The sequence below is a fragment of the Prinia subflava genome, chromosome 10 (genome assembly GCF_021018805.1).
Source record: "Prinia subflava isolate CZ2003 ecotype Zambia chromosome 10, Cam_Psub_1.2, whole genome shotgun sequence".
Taxonomy (NCBI): domain Eukaryota; kingdom Metazoa; phylum Chordata; class Aves; order Passeriformes; family Cisticolidae; genus Prinia; species Prinia subflava.
Genome location: NC_086256.1, coordinates 10,072,958 through 10,097,107, shown reverse-complemented (window position 1 = coordinate 10,097,107; position 24,150 = coordinate 10,072,958). Strand labels below are relative to the sequence as shown.

Sequence of the window (24,150 nt, the reverse complement as noted above, 5' to 3'; positions counted from 1 at the left end):
CAGGAGGAGGGAGTTGAAGGGAGCTAACGAAGAGCCATAATCCTTTTTGTGTTATAAACCAGCCCTGCAGCAGCTCTCCAGCGTTTCAGATCCTTCATGCTATGTTCTTCACGTGCCCATGTGCCTCTGCCCAGACACTTTCAGGCGGGGACACCCCTCTGCATCTGTGTCCTGCCTGCTCCAGGACCAGACTCTCACCTGTGTCCTCCCTACAGGCTCTGCCCACAGCTGGGTCCTGGGGAAAGGCAAGAGGAGACAAGCAGGAAAGTTTGCATCCCCGCATCCACTGCTCTACAGTGTCTGTATGTGCAGCAATCAGCTCCAATTAATACCCCCTCAGCTTGGCCCACCCGCTTCATTACCTCCCCTTGATGAGAACCATCAGTGGGGCCTGTAGGATTTTGCTAATTAGCCTCACTTCGTTTATCATTTCCATTTTCTCCCAGAGACGCTTGGCTTGCTGGGCGACAGCTTCATCTCCTGCTGAAACAATGCGGCCCCTTCTGTGCCTGTCTCACTTAGCGCTGTCACCGCAGCCATTATGAAATTGGGGTTTCATTTACACACTAATTAAACATTACAGCTTGTTCACAATTACAACATGGGGATGAGGAGGTAACTAATTACTTAAGAAATGAGCTAACATTTATCTCTGATTCTTCCCCCCCAGCCCACCGCCCTACTCTCCAATCAAGATTAGAAATTGTTGTTGGATGGCAGCAGCCCAGCAGGCCCCTGCCCGTCTCTGCGTGTGCCTCGTCCCTGTTAGGGGGCCGCACTGAGTCCCTGGCCTGGGGACAATCCATCAGCCCCTAATTGCAGCCGGGATTATGGGGTGCTGTGACAGTGGTGTGTGGCACTGTGTCAAATGGGCTGCACAGAGACAAACTGTGGTGCTGGGGATGCATCTGTCCCACCTGGATCTGCCCAGCAATGAGGCATCCCTGGGACAGCCCGGCCACAGTGGTGACAGGGACTGAGGTATTCCCTAGGCATCACCTTCCAGGCTCTTGCCCATTGGGTGAAGGCCTGGCTCTGCACAGAGCCAGGGGATGCCAACACACCCTCCATGTCTCTGCTGATGGGCAACTCATCCTGAAAAGACATTTTCTTCAGGGAGGAATTAACATTTAAAACTGAGAACCATTAAAGTAAATAAACCAGGCTGTCACTCAGATCAAAAGGCAATGCAAAGTGTGGGCTTGGGACAAAATGGGCCCTGGGGAGCAGGCAAGGAGAGAAAGGGGCAGGCATCCCTTCGTTCATCCTTAAGGATGGGGTGAATGAGATGGGCAGGCCAGAATCTCATGTTCAGCCCAGCAGGGCTGGGTGCTGTCACCAAGACAGCAACAGCCTCCTTCCATGGGCAGCATGGGGCTGCCATGTGCTGCTGTTGCAGGCCAGCAGTCCCTTTGGTCCTCACCTCCCTGCAGTGCATGCAGGTGGCAGAGACTGGAGAGCTATGCATGGGTTGGAGGACAGTGGAGATGGGTGACAGTGACCAAGATCATCTTGAGATGGATGCATGGCGGCCTGCAAGGCATGGGAGACAGGCTGGAGAGGCCAGAGGCTGCTGTAGTGCCTGAATACTGCTGCAGGCTCTGGGAAAAGGATCCACAGTTTTTGAAACACAAGAGGCTCCCCCCACAAACAGCCCTAACCACTGGAAATGCTTTCAGAAAAAACCATCTAGTTCAGCACCAGACAATTAAGGTTCTTTTGCAACTCTTAACCCATGATTTTGAGACAAAGAATTTGGTGCTGGCATAATTTGAACTGCTAATTGCTTTCCTGATCCGTAGTCAGTGAACTGATCATGTTCCCTGTCTGGGGTAAATTCAGAGCCGCTCTCCAGGGGGAAAGGGATGGCTCTTCTTCCCTCTGAGCAGCTTAAAAAATAATGATCAGGAAACAGTTAAGCAAAAGGGGGGTGAACTGATGGTTTAAAAAAAAGAAAACTCACACCACTTTATAATAATAGAAACAACTCATTCCCATAGTTTTTATCCTTCCTGTCTTTAGCACACAAAAAAAAAAAAAAAAAAAAAAAAAGAAAAAAAAGAAAAAAAAAAGAAACCCTGAGCTAAACTACTGACACTGGCTGGGAGCTTAGAACTGCCGCATCAAACAGAGCCCTTGAATCTCCTGAACATAATTGTGCTGCCCTCTAACCTCAACCTTCAATCAGTGCAGTGTAACTATCTCATTTTAGCCTACAGGACACACCCCTCTGCTAACTAGCAGCCATATTCTTCTCATTAGGAGACTGCTCTGGATGGGAGCGCGGAGGCAAAGCTGGCGTCTCTCCTTTTCTCTCCCTCTCTGCCTCTCTTGGCTGTTATGTATGTACTTTCAGACGGCGAGAGCATGAGCAGGGGGCTTTGTGGGTGCTGGAGATGACCCAGCTGCCAAGCCCTGAGACTCCTGGTCATGCACATAGAGCCAAATCAGTGGTTCTTGGCTGAAAGCACACAGCACGGTAGAGGGGACCTGGCCCTGACACCCCTAGCACTGGGCAGTTGACAGCTAAGGGCTGGAGTGGGCTTCCTGGCAAGGTGCTGCTGCTGTGCCCTCCTTAGGGCAAAGGGCTGGGGGTCCTGCTGTCTGCAGGCTCACACCATCCACAGAGCCCCTGGGGAAAGGCTCCTGAGGTGGCAGTGCCTGGGCACAGGTCCCCTTCCCTCTGGGGCCTGGCTGAGAGGTGGCAGCAGGCAGAGAGATGCATTGGTTGCCTTGGGAAGCTTAGGCAATGCTTGGTGCTGTTGGTGGCCAGGAGTCAAGGGGCAATGCAGGGTTGGTGCACTGCAGGAGGGTCTGTGCAGAGACAGCCCCTCTGGCTGCGTGGATGCTACCCCTGCACATCACAAGCCTGCAAGTAATTAACAGTGAGGCTAATTATAGTGGGAAAAATGACTCAGGACTATCAGGCACTCTCCATCACTGGGGGGTTTGGATTGCATCTCTGGGTAGGGGTATTCCATGGTTAGAAATCAGTACTGTGCTGGCGGGATGAGGAAAGACAGCTCTGCAGCCCACCTGGCATGACAGCCCAGCCAGCTGATCCTGCTGCATCCCTGGGCCATCAACTGGCCAAAAACTCATAGGAGTTCTTGAGCCCCTCCTTCATGCCATCTCTTCAGAGACCTCCAAGCACACAGGGCAGACACGTCAGACTACAGTACTGAACATGGAATCTTGGTCCCAGCAGCACGGACTAGTACATCCACCCTTAGCAGTGACCATGACCCTCCTGCCTCCCCTCCAGGTACACTGGCAGCCTAGTTCAGGGCCCAGGCTGGGAGAAGCTGCTTGGGCTTTTCTGTGTTAGAAGAATGCAGCTTCCAAGCTGGAGCAGGGTTGCTCATGACTCTCAGATACAGATGGAAACACTGACATCCCAGTGCGGCTCACTGCGGGTCTCTCCTGAAGGAACAAGCCAGAACTTGGGTGATTAATGGCACAGCTGGGATCAACCTGTGCAGTGGCAGCTTTGCCTGTGGGAAGAGCCTCAAGCTATGGAGGATATGAGCAGATGTCCTCTGATCCCACTGCAGAGCCATGCAAAGAGCAAGGCCATACTGGGAAAGGACAGCAGTTTGGCTGGTGCAGCTCTCCCCTCTGGCCAGTGTCCTTTGCCCTAGGACTTCAAAATGTTAGCAGCTTGGGAATGAGGGAATTACACTGATTTGTGTAAGGACAGGGAAAAACACAGCACTGGACAGACTTTTGATGTGTCAATGCAAATCTTCCCCACCCAGCAGCATCCTCCCCATCCAGACCTTGTCCCTAGGTCCTCTGCTAAGCTATTTCAGCTATTAACACACTTTCAGTTCGTTATCTTAAACAGGCCATTCAGGACATGGGGCCATGATCCTGAAACCAATTAATGTGATCCTTTGATTTCAGGGGAGAATGAAGAGGGGACTGTCAGCACCACAGCGAGGCAGGAGTTACGGGTCAGAGCCTAACAGCACAGAGGTGCCCCTTAGCTCTTCAAAGGAGGCGGGGGTGGCGGGCAGCTGCCAGACCTGGCTTCTGTCAGAGCCCTTCTCTGCATCCTCAACCCTGGCCCGGTGCCACTTCCCAGGCTGGGGGTAGAGCAAAGTAAAGCAGCATCATGGCACTTAAGGGGGGTCCAGATGCCAAGAAAGCCACTGCTGACCTGTGCCTGGGTCAGGGCTGCCAAGAGGAAAGCAGTGGTGGTACCACATCTCAGCACTCACCCTGGCACAGCAGCACATGGCACGGAGGAGGCCCCCTCTGCCATGGTGGGAATGGCCATGGTCTTGCCAGTGCTCAGGCTTAAGGTGCCAGGCACCCTGGAGTGCCACAGGCAGTATCATCCTGCAGCTCCCAAAACTTTTGTCTTTCTTTCCTTGCTTAGCTGTTTTTTTAAAGCAGAAGTTATCTTAGCGAAGTCTTTTGGGGGAGGTGGAAAGAGAGTAGGAAGTCAAAGAGAATCGTCTTGCTAGTCAAAGCCTTTAACAACTATTTTTAATATCAGGCAGAGGAGCAGGATTTTGAAATGAAACAGACAGTGCCTCTTTGATGGGCGAGCTACAGATCTTGAAACAAGGTCCATTCCCTCCTCCTTCACTAACTAACAGCCATATTTCTCTCATTAAAGACAATCTGGCCGTATTTTCAAACTTCTTAACAAGGCGATCACCGTAATTTGAGATTTCTATTATCCATGCTCCTATTACAACAGTCTTTTAAGCAGCCAGCATTTTTTTTTTGCTTTCTTTCCTTGACTTTGTCTCTCCCCTCAAACTGCCATTAGTGGTAATGACGTGCAGGAAACGAGTGCCAAGAACCACTTTTTTCCCCCCCCTTCTTTTTGGTACTAGGTTGCGTGGGGGGAGAAATAAGGAATAAAATAAAAAGCAAAATGAAGTTTGGTTATCTCTTATCTGGAGTTTGGCTTTTAATCCACCCAGGAGTGCAAAGGAAGCCAATGCAGTACCTTATCTCCCCCGTCGATCATGGACCCCCCTCCCCAAAGACCCCCATCTCTCTCCCCTTCCCAAAGGTGCCTGGTCCTGGCCCCCTCCCTGCCCCATTAGTCCTTTACTGGGCTCTGCCAGATGGATGCAATTTGCATAATATCACCAGTGGAGGCTGGCAGATCAACTGGGGTCAGGCTCTGACATCTCCAGCACAGTCTATCTCCAAGTGCTAATTTGGACTGCATTGATCTCTCTTTCTGATTTCTTTGTCATTTACGTCTGCCACGGTTTGACAGGAGATACAGAGACAGACAAGAAGGGAAAAGAAGGAGGGGGGCAAGAAGAGAAGAGAAACAAAGATTGTAGTTACAGATGTCTTTAAGGGAAAAAACAGATTAGTCCAAGGACTCCTCTGAGGGTCACAGCTTTGAAACATCCTAATTATCCCATTCTTATGAATTCCTGTACAGACTTCGAGGGGGGTCTTATCAGAGAACTCAGGGGAATGAAAACTTGTTAAATTGTGGTGGAGTCTCTCTGGCTGACTGCTACCCCCTGCCCTCCTGCACCTTGCAATTGGTTCTCATTAGGTGAAGCGGGGCAGCTCTAAACCTGGCATCCCTTGCTGACACAGCCTTCCCTCTGCACCTCTGCCATCACTCTCCTTAAAGGCAGATCCTTACTAAAAGTTGGGCAGCAGTCTCTTCTTGCAAAGGCAAACCACAGTGCTCACCAGCCCTGTGCATTTTAGGGAGGATAAAGAGGGGACAATGTAGATGCCCAAATTCTGAAGACAAGGGCTAATCTGAGAGGGACAATAGCATGCTTGTGATCCCCCCGGATGCAGTCATGTAAACACAGATTTGGGGACACACTGCTGTTGCGGGAGAGTAGGAGAATGTTAAAAGACACTTTCCCCCAGAGTCCAGTGTGGAGCAGCGCAGGCAATCCATGCCCTTAACTGAGATGTTTATGCTCATTAACAGGATACTTTTCCCCTCCTCACAGGTAAGGGAAGACGTGCTACCATTTAGCTTTGTCTGGGACATATTGCAGAGACACCAAGGCACCAAAAGAATCTACAGGAAATCAAAATGTCACTTGGTGTTTTACGTTGCTACTATCTACAGAAAAAGCTCTGTAGAAAGTTAATGATCTTCCAAGGCTTCTCACCTAACACATCTCACTGTGTCAGAGGGTGCTTGGGAAGTGCTGTCGTACAGGGGCAGGAGAACAAGTGCTAGCAAAGATGTTCTACCTGCCCAGCACAAATATTGGACAGGGCTCAGGCAGTGCCAGGGTTGTTCCAGTAGTGTGTGAGGGGGATTTTTTGCAAGGCTTAGCCACAGACAACTGAAAAGACTGAACAAATAGCCAGGAGTGTGATGGGTACAAGGCAGTGCAAGGATCTCTACAGCACAGATCAGTTCACATCTGCACACTCCTGTTTTTGGGATTGGCTGATTGCTAAAGCAGAGCAGACATAATACAAATAGAATACAAACCATCACCCTCTCCCTGTGCTTCCACTGTAACAGTTGAGAATGATATGAAAAATATATTTCAAAGGTTTCTCATCTGTCACTGGGGACAGAAATTGGGCCAGCTGTTGGGCTGAGGATCACAACTGGCATGGGTGGAAGAGAGGAAGGGAAGGACAGCAAATTTTCCCAAGGAAGACAGTCCCCACCGCTTGTCCTAAAACCAAAGGCCAGAGGAAGAGGGTAGAGCCACTGCTGTGCCAAAGGGCAGTTCTGAGATGATGGCAGTGCTGTCTTGCTGGGGGTCAGCCACATCTGAGGCTTTAGACAGACTTGCCTCGGTTTGCAGCTGGGCCTCCCAGGCACTGCAGCACCAGCAAACAATCCAGAAATCCCTCTTAAATCTTCAGTCTAACACTGCTGTTGCAAACAACTGCCTCCAGCCAGAAGAGAGGGACTCGAGCCTACCTTCCTCAGATCCCCAGGGAGCAGGCACTGCCACTGCCTGCCTGAGGGCTGGGAGAAGCACATGGAAGCACCCTGACTTTTTTCTCAGACAGCTGAAGTCCCTGCTGCTGTCACGCTCCCTCCAAAGGCTCTCCAGGGACCTTGAGCCCTCAGCCAAGGGCAAGGTGTGACAAACCCATCACACCCCTGTCAGGCAGCGGGGTCAGATGGGCACACGACCAACTTTTGGCAGGGTAGAATGGAGGGGTGAGTGCAGTCAACACAAACACTCAATCATCCTTCCTTTCTTTCTTCTGTGCCTCCTTTGTTAACTGCAGGAAACAGCTGAAAGACCTTGAGTTTCCCATTGTAGCATGTATGGGAACAGAGCTGCAGTGATCAGAACATACCCCCTGCTGCTCCAGGGGAAAAAGGGAGAGCAGAATCCTTTCTAAAAAGGGTTTACGATTAGAAGAGTGTTCTGTCACTCTGGCGCGCAGTAATCCACTGCGCCACCAAGTCCCTTCAGAGAGATGTCGAAAACTTAAATGACTGAAAGCAAAAGAGCCCCGGCTCAGGTTCCCAGGCAGCCAGACATCCTAATTATCTTTAGATCCACTCCCACATGGAGGGGAGAGAGCACACAAGAGTAAAAAAAAAAAAAAAAATATTAAAAAAAGGGGAAAGAAAAGAAAAAGAAAGAGGGAAAAAAAAGACTGTCACATTGCTTTTTTCTTTTTTTAAAAGCTTGTCTCTGCTCACTGCTTTTCCAGCTGTGACACCTCTCACGGTAGTTAATTAGAATCATGTCACCGCGTTAATGTGCTCTGACTGGACTCTGACAGTTGCTTGTCCTCTAACTGGCTGCCCCGGCCAGCCCTCCCTCCCTGCCGCTCCTCAGGGGTTTGGGGCCCGGTGCTCGCAGCAGGACCCCTCAGCACCCGCCCGCCGCGCTGTCCCCGTGCCCAGGGCGCACCGGGCACCCCGGGGTGGCTGTGCCGGTCCCTGCGCCCTGCCTGGGTGCCGGGACACGCTGCCTGGCCGCGACACCCGGCACGCAGCCGCTCCACCTGTTCTGGATCCGCCTGACCTTTATGAGCGCTAATTCAAAATGACACTGCTCATTTGGTGACATTTCTGTTGATTTTTACTTAAGTCTCTTTTAATTATTTAATTCAGAGTCCTTCCCCTTCTGCCTTGAGCGGGGGCCACTGTGTGTGGGGCAGTGCCCCATTCTACAGGAGTGAGCCCTCTTCTCAGCTCTCCTTTCAGGATCCCTCAGCAGAAGGATGGTGCCGTGCCAGTGCCACCTCTGCTGAGAAAGGAAGAGCTCAAAAAGAAAGGTGTATGCCTGCTCTGGCGGAGCGCAAGGTTTTCTGGGGCTTCTCCCATACCCTGGGATGACCAGGAGGGTTGGACTGGCTCTGCTATGTGGTGTGGGATGAAAAGTGGTCAAAAAAATGAAGGGGAGTTTCACAAAAGGCTGTCCACTTCCTTGCTCCCCCTGACCTGATGCAGAGGAGGCAGGTGGGCACCAAGAATGACCGAGGATCCCACAGAGGCTGGGAGAGGCAGGAAGGACAGGAAAGGAAAACAGGGAAGAGTGAGAGCAGACTGAAATAAGACCAGCAAGCTTCCAGGACCACCCACCTCCCGCACCTTGCAGGGTGAGGCACAGCCCCATCCGCCCGCGCCAAGATCCAGGGGCAGAGCTGGCGCTGACAGCCCGGGGCCGCATTAGGGCGGGTGGCCCGTCCCCGGCCACCGCACTCGGCGAGCGCGGCCCTCCCCGCCCGCTCCTCCGCCGTGAGAGCGGGGAGCGGCCCGGCCCCGCCGAGCCGGGCGGGCGGAGCGGAGACAGCGATGGCTCCGCCGGGCAGGAGCACCCGGGCAGGCGCTGCCCCGGCTCCCCGCGGCGGTGGCAGCTCGAGCTAGTTAATTAGAATCGTGTCACTGAGTAAATGCGCTCTGACTGGACTCTGACAGACGCTCACCTATGACACTGGGGGCCAGAAGACAATCCACATCAAACTACTGCAGTGTGACCCTTTTAACACAAAGAGTAAACTCACTGCACATCGAGTTGAAGCTCATTAAAACTGTCTACTCTGCGAGCATCCCATTAACCTCACTGTTAAAAACACGCAATTCCTCTTCTTCTTTCCAAGGCCTAATTAATGCTCTGGATCAGGAACAATATCACACCCTAACCTTCCGAGATTTCCAATCAGTAAATGAAAAGAGAGAGACGGAGCCGGGAAGGCACGGTGGCTCGCTGGGTCGCTCTCCGCACGGGCTGCTGACCTGCCCAGGCAGGTGGGGCTCTGCTCTTCGGCGTGGGCAGAGATCCCCCCGAGGAGAGAGCGCGGCACCGCCCCGGCCAGGGGAGCTGCGGGCCGGGGGATGCTGAAGCCGCCTGAGCGGGGCTCGGAGCTCCCAGGATTGTGACAGCTGGTGTAAAACAGCCCAGTGAGGGCACCGTGTCAACACAGGTGCTAATGTGGGACCAGGTCTCCTGTCACCTGGGATGGGTACTGAGGGTTCACTAGCAAGAGACACAGCAGCCTAGCTACTGTAATTTCCCTAAAAAGAAAAAAGAAAAAAAGGAAAAAGATTTAAAAAAAACCCTACAAACCCCAAACCGAGTGTTTACAACTAAATCTAAAATCACAATAATGTATGTGCTAAAACGTAAACTTTAAAGATTCAATTACATTCAATTAGATTCAAAAAAGATCAGTAGCAAGGAGTAATGTCATGTTTTACAGACAGTCAATGCACTGGAGAGGGAAGCGGAGCTGACAAATGCGAAAAACTTTGCCAGTAGGAGCTGCTACTTTTACAGTTTGGGTAATTTTTTGGTGGTTTTGGTGTGTTTTCAGTTCAAGAACTGGCTAGTTCAGAGCTGAGAAACAACAAAGGATTGAAAATAAAAAAGGTTTGTCTTTTATCTTTCTATAATCAGTGAAGACAAACAAACCAACCAACTGAGGGGAGAGAGGGTGACAAGTACTCATTCTAATACCTTGAAAGGCTGGTTTCCAGAAACACTCCTCCAGCTCAATGATCATTTCTTGCTTCAGTTTCTAGTCCCAGGGGTTTTTTTTACCCCAAAAATATTCGGAAATTTACTTTTCCTTCCGTAGTGAATATTTGAAAGGGAAAGAGGATTTTCCTAATAAAATCAATTCAAACTATCACTGGGGTACTTTAGCATGGCATTACAGTTTTCATCCAAAAGAGCAATCATGAGTAATAATTTAATCACCAACTCTTCAAGATCAAATAATAATTCACCATTTTTCTAATGTAAAAAATATTTAAAAACTAGGACTAAAGGCATATTATGTTACATAATCAATCAAAATAAATGTAGCAAAAACAGAGTATTGGATGAGTAAAAGAATAACCAGATTTAACGACTGGGCAGTAATAAGGAAAGCTGCACTTGGTTTGATAGGTGCTGTTCAGTAAAATTTTGAATTTTCAGGGAAACAGCTTGAAAAAAAGGCAAAACCAGAAAAAAAAAATTCTGAATGCAGGCGATCTGCTGTCGGATTTAAATCACAACTAAAACCTGGGATTTTAATCCTCCTGATTTGTATGAGTCTGTGACTCTCAGCAGAGAGATCTCAACACAGGTACCCAGCTCCACTGGTGTGGAGCCTGTGAATGCTGGTCTTTGTGTGAGTGCCAAGACTCCCCTTAAAGGCTGCAGCTTGTTTTTGGCAAGCACCGCCTCAAACACGTGCCGTGTGCCCATATATGTAAGACTGAGTAACTTCTTGAGTAGACTAAACTTCATTTTGCGGAGGGCCAAGAAAACAGCAAAGAGAAGTTCCTCATCCTACAGCCCACAGTGGAGCTGAACATATCTAATCTGTGTTAGAGAAGAGATGGAAATTGCATAAAAATGTCCTCTCTAGTCTCCAGGGACACATTCAGCCTAGAAGGAATCCTTAGAGCTGAAATATCAACCTGAGAAAGGGCGTGAAAGAATAGGCGTCATACCCCTTTTGCTCCTTTCTGATCTCCCAAGGAATTCCTGCATCTTCACCCTCTGGAGCAGGACTTTTATGTCTCGTTATCCTGAAATATTTACATTTCCCCCCTTCCTTTACCTTTTCCCTCTCAAGAACACAATGGCACCAGATCTGCACCCATCTCACCCCAAGGCAGTTGTATTTGCAGCGCATGCAGATATATTTTGGTGTATCTGGGGACACAAACCAGTGTTCTAACCCCTCAATAAGCTTTGCTGCTCATGCATAGAAACCAGACAAAAGCTAGAACATAAGCTCTGTGCAGCAACTTGCTGTCGTATGGGCAGCTACATGTTCCAGGGGATGTAGGGAGACTCCACTGTGCTCCAGCACAAGCCCATCCTGCCTGTATCCACCAAATGCTAAAGGTGGTTACCATCCAGAATCCAGCCTTGGCCCTGCAGGGTGTCAGGCACCCTGAACTCTGCTGAATTTCAACATGATGAAGGAAAGAAGATGAAGGATAGAGCAGGACTTGTCCCAGAGCATGTCAAGTGCAGGGATTGGGAACAGATACCTGCTGAGACAGTGAAACAGAGAGTGATTTGAAAACAAAGCAATACAGAATCCATCAGACAAGATGGCAAAATTCCTTGCAAATTGTTTGCAAAAACAAGTGGCTATCCACTGCAATTTTTCTGTCAGATTTGAAGGGAAACATCCGTGTTGTGCATTCCTGCATAAGCACGCTGAGGCTTCACAGGAATGTTTGCATCTCCCTGGACTGCTCCCCAGACTGCCAGGAAAGGAGCTGCACAGACACTCCTATATAGGGAAGGGAAGGGAAGGGAAGGGAAGGGAAGGGAAGGGAAGGGAAGGGAAGGGAAGGGAAGGGAAGGGAAGGGAAGGGAAGGGAAGGGAAGGGAAGGGAAGGGAAGGGAAGGGAAGGGAAGGGAAGGGAAGGGAAGGGAAGGGAAGGGAAGGGAAGGGAAGGGAAGGGAAGGGAAGGGAAGGGAAGGGAAGGGAAGGGAAGGGAAGGGAAGGGAAGGGAAGGGAAGGGAAGGGAAGGGAAGGGAAGGGAAGGGAAGGGATGGATGGCTCCTCCCAACCCTGACACTTGGGCAGTCAAAAGCATGGAGAGAGGTAAGGACTGTTCAGGCTGCAGGGTGACCATCAGCAATTGGGATGACTGTGCCAGTCCCAGTGGCCAATATGGAAGGACCTGGCTGTGGAGGACTGATGCTGTCTCCAGGATGAGGCAGCAATGCTGGACCCAAGCACGCCAGGCTGCCTCTGCAGTGAGTAGTCCCTCCTCAGCCTTTGGCTTGGGAACCTCTTGTGCTGTCACTAGAACCAACACCTGATCCATGCCTAGGCCAGGCTGGCAAATGAAGTGGCCAGAAATCCAGGAAGTTGGTTCCTTGAAAAAATGCCAGGCAAGGCGTGACACCAGCATAGCCCCAAGCCTTCTCCTAGAGGGGCATGGGGCAACAAGCCATGAAGCCAGCAGCCCTGACAGCAGCTGTTCCTGGTGGTGCCAAGCTGCCTGGGAGGAAGAGTTCTTGTCCTCGACTCTGGCTCACTCTGGGTACTCAGCCTGTGGTAAAGCCACCAGGTGCCAGTGGCTACCACCTCTGCAGGCAGTCAGAGCATTGTAAACCTCCAGGACAGATCTGCTCTGGAGCCAGCCCAAATGGACCAGCCAGCGGGCTGTAACACTCAGGGCACGTGTGCACCACTGCAGTACCAAGGAGATAGAAACTGTCACACTGCTGGCCCTGGCATCCTTCACAGCACCCAGGTAAATCCCTTCCAAGCAGTGTGGGAAGGGCAGGTTTGCCATTGGGATGGAGCACTGCAAGAAGGGAGCTTGGGTGCTGGGCCTCACTTTCCATGGGCTCACCCTGTACTAGGAGAGCTCCTCCACAGAGGGAGTTTGGCAAAACTCTCTTAAAGGACTGGAATGCAGAGGGACATGAACAACAAATCTGTGAACTCTGTCAGGCAAAGGAGTCACACCTGTGCAAGACAACAGCACAGATATAGGGGCAGAAACCAACAGCAGACAGATAATATTCCAGAAAATGGGGACACTGTTAGAGTAAGGGATGACAGCAACAGAAGAGCTCATCACACAAATAAAATGAGGAATGATGAGGCAGAAACCGACTCTGCATCTACCAGGAAACCCCAGAAAAAGCCCAAGTCCCCAGAGCAGGACGTGTACACACAACTCCTGCAGTTCCTGCTGCCTCCTGATGATCCTCCCAACATGAGATACAATCCAGGCAAATCTGCTCCCAGGCAGGGAGGCAAATTTTAATGCTACCTCTGTCAATAAATGCAACCAGATCCATAGTTCAAAAGGAGCCTGCTAATTAAAAGCTGGTGAGCTTTAAATAATTCATCTCCTTAACTTGGATTGATTGGAGAGTTTAATGGTTAGAGTCTTGAAACAATATTAAACAGCCTCTTCAAAGCCCAGGTAGCCAGTGACTTTTTCTAGTAAATCTTGCCTCCTTGCAAACTTTAATGCTCAAAAGTCACTGTGGATGAAGGGCTGGGAGGCAGAGAGAATACCTGACCACTGGTCTCCAAGAGGCGATCTGCTGCTCCACAGAGAAACGAGACAGACAAGAGTGATACAGCCCTGAGTCACAGCCCTGCCTACAGCCCAGTAAATCTGAGCTCCTGCCCATGCCACAGCCTGCTGCTGTGCCAGCTCTGCATCCCCAGTGTTAAGCAGCAGGCAGATACACAGCTTCAGTGTCCTGGGTCAGGTCTCCCTCACATCACTTTGATCCCTGCAGAGGAGCTGGGGGATACATGGAACTCTGCCACTGTTTATCTCAGAGCACTGTAAATCAGTTTATCTTGGAGCATGCTGCAGGACCACAAAACTGATCATACGTGTTAACAAAGAGAATGATGATTCAGTTCTCCAGCTGGGATCACGCATCTTCACTCTGCAGTATGTTTCCAGCCAGTTCCCAAGCCGGGCAGCACAGCTTCCTTTCCAAGGACTGCAGCATCCAGAGCAACTGAAGGATTGGTCCAACAGAGACAGCATCCTGCCCAGCCTAGGGACTCTTGAGCTGTGCACCTGGTGCTGCCCATATCCAACCCTAACTCAAGCACTGCTAGAGCAGTGTAGGAGGGAAGCAGCCCCCCAGCCAGGGGGACAGGCAGGTATGTCTGGCACACTGGCATATGCAAAGGACAGAGAGGTCATCCATGGGCCCATTCTGCCCTGACACATCATCATCCTTTCCACCAGCTGGAGACTCTGCAGCCCTTTGGCTTGTTCTCAGCACCCCAGACTGGACAATGTCTTAGAGCTGAGGCATGTCCCACACACTTGGAGCAGCAACTGTGGGGATGGAAATGGCAGCATCACTCACCTATCCCGCTGTGAGGCCTCCCTATGTGCTGTAGGTTCAGTCCTTTGTTCATGTCTAAGAGCCCGTTCTTTGGCCAACTCCCCATGGCAAAGCTGTACGCCTGGAAGAGAGAAACAGAGGGTCAGACATAGCCCATGTGCAGGCATGATCTGTACTTGCCAAGGTTTGACTGTTCCTGGGGCTGGAGTGGGTCTGTGTTCAGGGGCTGCTGTGTGTCTGTGTTCACCGTGTTCAGTGTGGACCCACACATCACCCTCGCAGCAGCTCTTCTGGAATTGCCCACACAAAGCACTCTCACCCTGCCCTGTCCCACCTGATTCTCCTTAGAGGCCTCTGGTGGTGTCCTGTACACATGGCAACCCTTGTGACGGAGGGGTTTGCATCACTCAAGGCCACCTTTGCCATGCTGTGGGGGGACAAGCCAGGGGATATAAGCTCATCCCCTGTGTCTCTTAGTTGCTCCAAAAACATCCACCCACTCTTGTCTTAACAGGGTCACCAACAGGAGTTAGGGGATGTAGAAAGGGGTGCTCATTCCCAGGCTGGCCTGGCCAGCAGGCCCCTTCTCCTCTGGCAAACACAACCTGCCCAGTTCCCTCTTCTTTCCACCCCCAAGCCCCAGTTGCCTCGGTGCTCTCCATCACTGCGACAAATCCTACTAGGAGCCAGCACTGCTCACCCCAGTGCACAGAGCCTGCAGCCTGGCTGGAGGGAGCCTGCTTCATACCCACAGCATCCCCTGGCAGGGCTTCCAGGAGAAGGAGGGCAGCTGGGAGCCCAAGCAGCACAAAAACCCACTGGACAATGCAAACATAAAAGCAGCCGGGCCTCCATGTCACACGCACGGCTGTAATTACAGCCTGACAGCCACATATCTTCTTCATCTTGAGGAATTAAGCTCAGAATGCATTGTGAGCAGTAAGAAGGGTGTGTGGGCTTAGCGTCGCTCATGCTGGCACTATCTTTGCTGCTGTGAGGGCCATTGTCCCCAGATGAGATCAGGTCAATCCAGCAGCCCCTATCTCCCTCCTGCAGCGGGGGATCATAGCTAACCACAGCCACAGTGTGGCAGGGCACTGCTGACACCCTCCGCAAGCTGCAAATGCCAGGGAGATGCTCTCTGCAGCAGGAATGGGGATGAACTGGGTGACCAGAGCTGAGAGGTGTCCCCCACCAGCTCACCAGCCACCTGCCTGCTGCTGGGACCTCCTGCCAGCCCCTCTTTTCTGCTACCTGCTGCTCTGTCTAGAGCGGGCAGGTCCAGCCCCCACACAGCCCTTTCTGCTGGCAGCCCCCCGGGAGCCACGGGGCTTGAGGGAGTTAATTTATTAGTGGCCCATGTAGCCATTCATGCTGCTTTGTTACTCCTGCCTTAGCAAAACAGAGGGCTCCACAGATAATTAATAGACAGCATTGCTAATCCTGTTGGGAGATGATTAGCAATTAAAACTCCTAATTAAGTCTATGCATAATTCACTGAAATTACACTTTGTGTACACAACGGGGAGATTTCCTTTGCCTTTGACAAACATGCTCTGCTATGTTCCCTGCCATGATCAGGATGCAGGCCAGCCAGCCAGGGGCTGGGGGGAGCCAGAGGTTGGGATGCAGGATGGGACCCTGCCACCGCACTGCTGGGTGGCAGAAGTGGTTCCACATGTTGTTCCCTCTCCAGGGTTCCATCCAACAGAGCAAACCCAGGCAGAGCACAGGAAGGCTCCCATGCTCAGCACCAGTGACTCGACAGCAGTGGGGCCATCCCTGGGGAAGGGGTACCCCAGATGGGGAAAGGACCAGGGGTGTCCCTGCCCAGGGAACTACCGTATCCCGTATCGCAGGCTGCCTTCCCAGCCCAGACATCCCTTGGACTCCGGCCAGGAGCAACTGAGGGAGCACAGCAGGAGCCTGGCAGGATCCCTGGAAAGCCACGGGGACAGTTTTGGAAAGCTCCTGGGTGCTATTGCCAACCTCAGCCTGCCTCCCCTGGCTCTGCAGCAGCAGCAGTAGCACCAGGGAGCTGGCAGCACGTGCCCCAGCACCCCGATCAGCAGCGGGCCCATCTCTGCATCGCGTTCTGCTTTCCTGATCAAGGTCATTCGGTACAGCCGCAATACCTGAGCAAACTACCTAAGCAGCTGGGGTGGAAGTTGGCCTGACCACTGAAGGTCAAGTGTGCACTTATGCATATTCAAAGCTGCCTGCAGGATCGATCGGGTTTTAATTGTTTTTCCTGGGGTTTTGGAAGGAAGTGCCAGGGGCATTGATCAGTCCCAGACAAGGCTGCTCACACTCCGGGGCTGGCAGGGACCATCGCTGCTGCAGGCAGAGGGAAGTGCAGGCAGCGATGATGAAGGGATGAAGGCAGGGGAGAGGTCAGCCACCGCTGGCCGAAAGGAGGAGCCATTGCTGGGCTGCGCTGGAAAATAAAGTTTTTTTAATTAAAAGTGGCAATTCTGAGCCGCCTGCTGGCAGCAGCCACACAATCAAGAGCAAGGAGCTTTGCTGTTTAATATTTAAAGACAACGTTTAATCTTTAAACAGGAAAGTTCTTCTTCTGACTGTTAAAGCGAGGCAGAAAGCGCCGGTGGCTCCCCAACACCAGGGGTACCCAGCCTGCAGGGGTGGCTGTGGCCACTGGCTCACTGGAGCTGCTGGGACACTGGTGTCAACCACCTTCCTGCCAGCCCTGTGACTGCACAGCCACCAGCAGTGGCACAGACCCCTGTCCCTTCAGTGCTTATCCCTGTGGCAAACTGTGAGAAAGTCTGAGATGTCCCTGGTTCACTTGCAAGCCAAAGGATTTCAAAAAATGCCATGAAACCCTTTTGTGAGGAAATTGCACTACTTTGTCCCTCCCTCTGGTTCAGTTTTGCTGTTGCAGAGATTGGGTTGCTCCTTTTTAGGTCAAACACTGAAGCAGGGCCAGGACCCTGTGGTTTTTTTATTATTATCTGCATTTTAATTGATAAAAATGCAGGCATCTTTTTAAAAGCTATTTTTAAATGGTTCTGGCCAAAATTCTGATTGAAAGAGAAACTCAGTGTTTCTGATCTGCTAAAAACCACTTGAACAATGTTTACAGAATAATTTTCAAGCAACCTGAATACAATTATTTTCATTCATACCATCTCCTAGAAAGGTTTTCCTTTTTTCCTGATTTTGTTTGTAATTCTATGAAGGCTACATTTACCTCCCTGCCAATGCTGCTCCGAAGTCAGATGATTATTAATTATATTTATTTACTTATGCAATCCCATAGGCATACACAGCAGTTCACAGACAAATACCGCCCTGGGTCCCTGATGGAGGGATCTCGAATCAAAGGTAAGCAGATACTCCTGTGATAAATGTGAGCTAACAGCAGCAGGAGATTAGGAACATACGGTGTTTCCATGCATAGAGAAGGCACCACAGTTAATCCACACCTTGTTAAACAAGTGCTGGTGTGGGGAGTAGGTCATTAGATAACCTGCACCCCACATATCCTGCAGAAAATCCAGAAACCAGAAGTGGGGATAAAACATGGGGCACAGAGATGACGCATGTGCAGAATCACAGCATCTGAGGCTGGCTTTATAACAGAGCAAAAAAGGTCTGAAACCCACCTCCTGTTGCATCAGGTCACAAACCTTCCCAGTAGCTATGACACATCTGCCTCAGATTGCAAAGAGCCTGAAACGAGCTCTGTGTCCTATTTCTGACAGCACTGGGGTACAAAGATGTTCCCTGTGCTGGGACAGAGTGCGTACCAGTGAGGCTGGGCAATCCCATGGTGGTGGTTGCTTGTGCAGTTTGGCACCAAATTTGGCTCACCTGCCTTTGCTGCAATCCCAGTGCACACCAGTGCTCATCCCCAGCAATGCTGGAGCCATCAAGGTGACAGCACCAATGCAGTTGGGTCCTCATGTGCTGCTCTCTGGGGTTTGTTTCGGCTGCACACCATGGATTATAAGCAGCACGGCTGCAGAGAAGATGTTCTAGGGGGTCAGAAAATTCCCAGAACTGAAACTTGTCAAGCTGATGTATTGATCTAAGTGGACTGAATAATGCTCCATCATTTATTTATGGGGAAGTGCCCAGCACACTTCACAAAAACTGGTGTTTGGCAGTCACATTAAGGCAAAATTAAACACCCCACAGCATATAAACAGGCATCTGTTCAGAAGTCAGAATAAGGGAGCCCCACAAATCCTCTCCACATGCAGAGGGAAGAACAGAGCTGGTCCTCAGAGCTGCTGGAGCTCTGCTAGGGCAATGTGCTGATGTTGGCAGAGCCAGCCTTGTTCTTTCCACGTGTTCATGCTGTGACCTGCTGGCCAGCTCCTGGCCCCTCTGCCCTTCACTAGAGCTGCTGGCTTTGCATCACACTGGATGCTGTAGCTGAAGGGCAGGAGAGAAGCAGACCTTTGTGCTTTGCAAAGGCATGAGCGTGTTCACAAACCACAGCAGCAAGAACTGCCAGGACTGGCACAGAGTCCTGCCCTGACCAGCTGGGCAACTCTGTCATTTTATTTTACATACCCTACCAAGAGGTTTTATATGCTATGTTTCATTTGGTAATTGTAATTTTAATATTAATACAGACACTTTCAGGCAGGGAGAATATATTTCCTTTTGGAAAAAAATCTTCTAGGAGCAAAGGGGCTTAAGCAGTCTGAGAAGGGTGGGTACTAAGGTATAAGAAAATAGGTGGGCTTTGCTGAAAATCTCCATTAATAATTTCGAAAAGACACATGAAAAATACATGGGTTTAAATACACAGAAAGAAGGTGTGAGAACTTCCAGCTGTCCTTAGCTTGGGCAAGCAGCAGGTACCAGCTGTGCTTCCCCAGGATCAGGCTGGACACAGCTGCCTGCTGATCACACCTGAACCCCCTGACACTTCTGCAATGGAGAAAATGTCTTTGGAACAGCAAAATCATCTTCCTCCTCCTGTCATGTCAACTGTGCACTGCATCCGCCCAAAATAAGCATTTCCCATCTAACTGCCCTTATTCCACTGCTGCCACAATGAGGTGTCAAGGTTTTATATTACCTCGTATGGTAGGAAGAAAAAAGAGGTCATGTCTATGACTAAGAGGGCTTTTAAACATAGTTTGAAATGTTTTTAGTGACTGTAAGGTTTTGGAGCTGGGACTGTCTTGCAGGACATCCCTGAATAGCACCCTGGCCACGGGAGGCTCCAGAGTGTTCCCATTTTAATTGCATTCCTGTCCAGGAACGGGAGGTGGACATTTCTTGTTGGGATTTCTTGCCATGCAAATTTACCAGCACTGTACGAGGCAAATGTAACACCACTGAGGGGCTGACCCCACCACCAAATCATTTAGTAGGAGGCTCCTGAACAGGGCTAAATGCAATTAAAGAAGAGTCAGGTAATGAATAAGCAGCTTGCCAACCCTCAGCTGACAACAGCAGAACTGCTCTGTCGCAGGCAAGGCGCAGAGGAAAGCTTGCCTGGCAGGATGGAGGCACAGAGCCCGGGACTCCTCGCTGGCTGTCAGGAGGCAGGAGCTAAACCCAGGTGTAACGTGTCCCTTTTAAGCAGTTTAGTCAGAAGTGCTGCCACATTCACAGCTTTTCAAGTATTTTTAAATCACTTACAAAAGCAGGATTAAATGATCAGGAATTCCATTTAATAGGACAAATAAAGAAATAACAATCTACTCCATCAGCCCTGTGAAAGGCAGGTTTGATTTAAGAAAAAAATAAATAAAAAAATAAGTATAAAAGAGGGAGAGAAAAAAGGAAAGGGAGGTGGAAAAAAAGGATAATGTGTGTTTACTCAAGCAAAGAAAAAAATATTTAAGTGATGTAGGGGAGAAGATTGCGGTAACTAGTGAAGAATAACATCGTCTGCTTTGCTGTCAAATCACACAAGAATTTCAGTAATAGATTCTCATTCTGACACTCAATTCAATTCGAAGGTGATCCTGCTTTATCCCAACACATCAAATATTAAACACTCGTATTAGCCAGGGTGCCGTCGCCTTTCCCGGCTTAGACGTGGCAGGAAGCTTTTCCCCCTACTTTCTCTCACTCGCTATAATATTCTCAATGTTATCTAAACATGCCTTCATACACTGGGGTTCCTTATCAATCCCATTTGGGGAGGGAGGGGGTTGTACTTAAAACGGTATTAGTTTGGGGGGCTTTTATTATTATTATTTCCAAAGCTTTTCAATTTTATGTGGAAAAAGCTTAGAAAAAAGAGGTGGAGGGAGGGGAGGCGGTAAGAGAGGGAGAGGGAGCGCGGGAGCGAGAGAAAGTATAAAAAAGGGAAAAGCAGCCAGCAGCTCTTGTTTGACTGATGCCTTTCAACAAGGGCAGTCTAGCTTGTCAAAGCCTGGGCTCGAGATGAATTGGCATATCTATTCAGCCTGCCTCTGGATGTCATGCAATACAGTTTCATATTCCCAGATAAGGCACGATAAGCAATTGCTGCCCTGACACCAACTCCATCCATCCCTGCCTTTCTGTCCACGCATATTAGATAGAGATCTCTGCTGCACCACTAATAAGAAGCATTTAATTTTTACAAACACAGTGGCAAGAGGGGCCTCCAGACTGACCAGGTACAGCATCAACACCACTCATGTTTAATTAGTTTCTCCCAGTGCACCAAGAACACTCATGAGTGGTACAGGGTGCACAAAAACAACTTTTGCCCAGTGTAGCACCTGTGAATCTAAGCCTTGAATTAAACATCTCTGCCAATCGTTACTGGGTGGGGGTGACAAAAGCATTTTGTCCTTTGCCAAATATGTCTGCAGTGCCACTGCAGGACATGGTTTGGCTGGGGTTTGGACAAGGATGCTGGGGAAGAAGTGAGCAGTGCCCTTTCCCAGGGAACATCACTCTCCAGAGCACAAACCCTCTGAGAGCTGTGGGGGAAAGGAGAGCAGCGGACACACTGAAAAAGAGGACACCATGCACGGGGTCTGGCCCCAGTTGAGGGGAAGTAAGGGAAAATTGGAAACTCCTGTCAGTGAGAGGATGAGATCTGGCCAAAACCCTCTCAACACTGCTAAAAAAGTGCTGAGGCTTTGGCTGGTACTCTGCCCTCTTCACACAAGGGCTTTTCACAGATCAGTGCCACACAGCCAGCTTCCCTTGTGTCCTAGATGCAGGGTGCCTTTGGCAAGCCCAGCTGATGTCCACTTCAGTCCATTTACAAAGCTGCTTGCTAGAACAGAAACAACTTTATGCCTCACATCAAGGAGTAAATAAAACAAATAAAAAGATGAATTTTTTGTTCTTGCCTGAACAACTGAGCAACAACCCCCTGCTTAATCCAGGCAAGATGAAGTTTTTTGAAAGGTGAGTGCTGGGCACACAGAGCTGCCTGGCTCTTCCCACCTTTGGGAAATGCTTCACAGATGGCAAGTCTGTGGGAGGAGGACAAGTCAATCTTAAGGGCTTAATGGAAGGCACCAAGACGTCCGAGAAGATGCAGAGGATGCAGCATTACTGTATGTGCTTTCTCTTTTTTTCTTTTACTAAAATAAGCAGCCCACGTCATCAGAGCTCTGTACATAGGAGCTCTGCAAAAGGGAAACTGAGGCACACTGTGATCTTTTGCCTTGCCTATTCCCATTCTGACACATCTGAGTAGCCTCATCCTGCTTGTGTCCTGGCAATATCTCAACTTAGCCACAGCTGTACAAATTCACTGCCAGAACTCCTCTAAACTTCAGGAGGGGCAGGAGGGACCCTGCAGCCACCAAGAGCCCCTCTCTAGGGTGTATTTGGATGATGTGGTCCCATCAGGCAGCAGGAAGGTGTCCCTGCTGCCATGCAGGTTTAGCATGTGCCGTGGCTTAGGCTGCAATAGAAACACGCTGGTGTGCCTGACTCCAGGGTGTCAAAGTGCCAAGCGGTTTAGGCTTCACATTTGCCTGTGTTTGAACAAGAACAGTCTTTGCCTTGCTCCCAGGCTACGGATTATCCTGGATAAAATGTTCTTGACTGCTGTGTGCTCTGCAGCTGGCGACACACTAGGTTAATGCCGTGGAGAGCTGGGTCAAAGCCCTGGGTTTGGTCATGAGCAAAACAAAGGTCTGGGTTCCCAGAGGGCTGGGAATTAGAGCTGGGGTGTGCACAAGCCAGTGCTGGCCCAGGAGAGGGGACAAGCAGAGCCATAAACCACCAAGAAGGCAGCCCAAGGATGTGGGCTGCTGTCATGACCAGAGGGTCTTGGTGACACATTCCCAGTGCCTTTCCCAGTCTGGGACAAGTGGCAGGGCTGACTTCTCATGGTGTCCCTGTGTTCCTGGCGGCACTGCAGGGCGAGAGACACAAGCTGGGTTATTCTGATGTACGCAATTGGCTCCCAGCACTAGGATACACAAGCAGCTCCCGATTAGTGCCTGAAAGGCAGAGACACATGACGACATGGCAGACAGCTTCCAGGGAGTACCTACACGTGGCTGATTTACCCTTCCAGCCCTGCAAGGACAGGCTCACATCCTGCAGCGCTATCCCCTGACCACCCCAGCCCCTGTGGGGCCAATTCAAGCAGGAAAGCAGCACTAAGCCTTTCCCTACTGCAGCTTTGTGGCCAGCAGAGCGGGAAGCTGGGTGTGATACCAAGGAAAACCCACAAGCACACTTCATGGATGATTCACCACAGGCGCAGAAGCCTCTCCATACAGACAGGAATGGATTGGTCCAATTCTGGCTGCTCCTGGGGAAACTGGGGGTTCATGGGGAGGGAGAAGATGCCTCTAACTGTGCTGGAAAACAGGAAAATGTTGACACTGCCCCATAATCAGACCCTGCGTCAGCCCCTGCATACGTGAAGACAGAAATGAGCAGGATGGCCCCAGCAGATGCATCTTGCTGCAGAACTGAGCTGTCAGGGCAGCTGCAAGGTGGATACATCTCACCCTCCTTGGATTTAACTGGAGATGAACAACCACCAAAGAGAACTGCAGTTTTGCCATATTACAATAGGGTGAGTAACAGTATCCATTCATCACTCTTCTCTTTCCAGGGCCAGACGATGGCTGTGATGCTCAGACCTCTCCACACACCCCTTTAACCCCAAGCCTTTCCCAAGCAAAGCTGGCACCAGGCTTGCTGTCAAAACCTTCAAGCCTTTCAAGAGGGGTATTTTCCCCCCTCAATTTCTATCTTTACACACGCACACGCTTGCCTCTCCCTCGCTCGCTGTTTAATTTCCGTGTGAGAGGGAAGCAGGTGCCCGTGCTCCCGTGAGCTCTCCCTTCTCTAGGTTTTTTTTCCCTTTTTGGATCCTGCCCCATTAGTTTAGTGCCCAGCCATCTGCGACGTCTCCTGTAATGCTGTCCCCCTTGTGTACCAGGGAGCTTTTCCATTAGCGCCTTTAATATTCTGACACCTTAGCACAGGCTGCTATTACATTCAAACACTGATCGCCCTGTGAAATTACATCGCAGGGTTTGCTAAAATGGAATTGTGTATAATCAGGCTCCTCCATGCACTGTCAGTCCCATCACAAATACAACGTAAAGCAGGCTTATGGATGGGCTTAGCAGCTGCTACAAGTGTATTTTTTTTAATAGATGAAGTATCCCTTATTTAAAGCATTTCCTTAAGAAAAAAAAAAACAAAGAACAAACCAACAGTGAAAGACAAATCAACAGCTGCTGCATTATGTTAACCATACCACTGGTCTCTTAAAACATGTTATTTAATAAGGTAGCTATCTGTTTATCTATAACTATATCAAACAGAGAAGGAGGGTGAGATAAAGATAGTTAAACAGACAGCCGAGGAGATATCTGCCACTGGGAAATAATAGCTAAATAAAAAGTACCATTATTTACTCCAGAGCAGGAGGAGGGAGAGCCAGCAATTTCCTCCCAGTGTTCCCAGCCTCTGGTTCGTAGGGGCAGCCTGGGCCAGC

The 24,150-nt window shown here is 50.1% G+C and overlaps 1 protein-coding gene across 5 annotated transcripts in view; it reads right to left on the bottom strand.

Moving 5' to 3' along the window:
* ERI3 (ERI1 exoribonuclease family member 3) overlaps positions 1–24,150 on the bottom strand; it is a 130,395-nt gene that overhangs the window by 22,403 nt on the left and 83,842 nt on the right. For 4 of the 5 annotated variants that reach the window (XR_010081449.1, XM_063407241.1, XM_063407242.1 and 1 more), the window contains one exon: positions 14,262–14,361. Coding sequence is in view for 3 of the 5 variants with exons in the window: in XM_063407241.1 (XP_063263311.1) it covers positions 14,262–14,361 (100 nt within the window). In the remaining 2 variants the exon portion in view is untranslated. Of the gene's footprint in view, positions 1–14,261; positions 14,362–24,150 lie in introns of those variants that run through there. The other variant, XM_063407244.1, reaches the window with a different exon arrangement.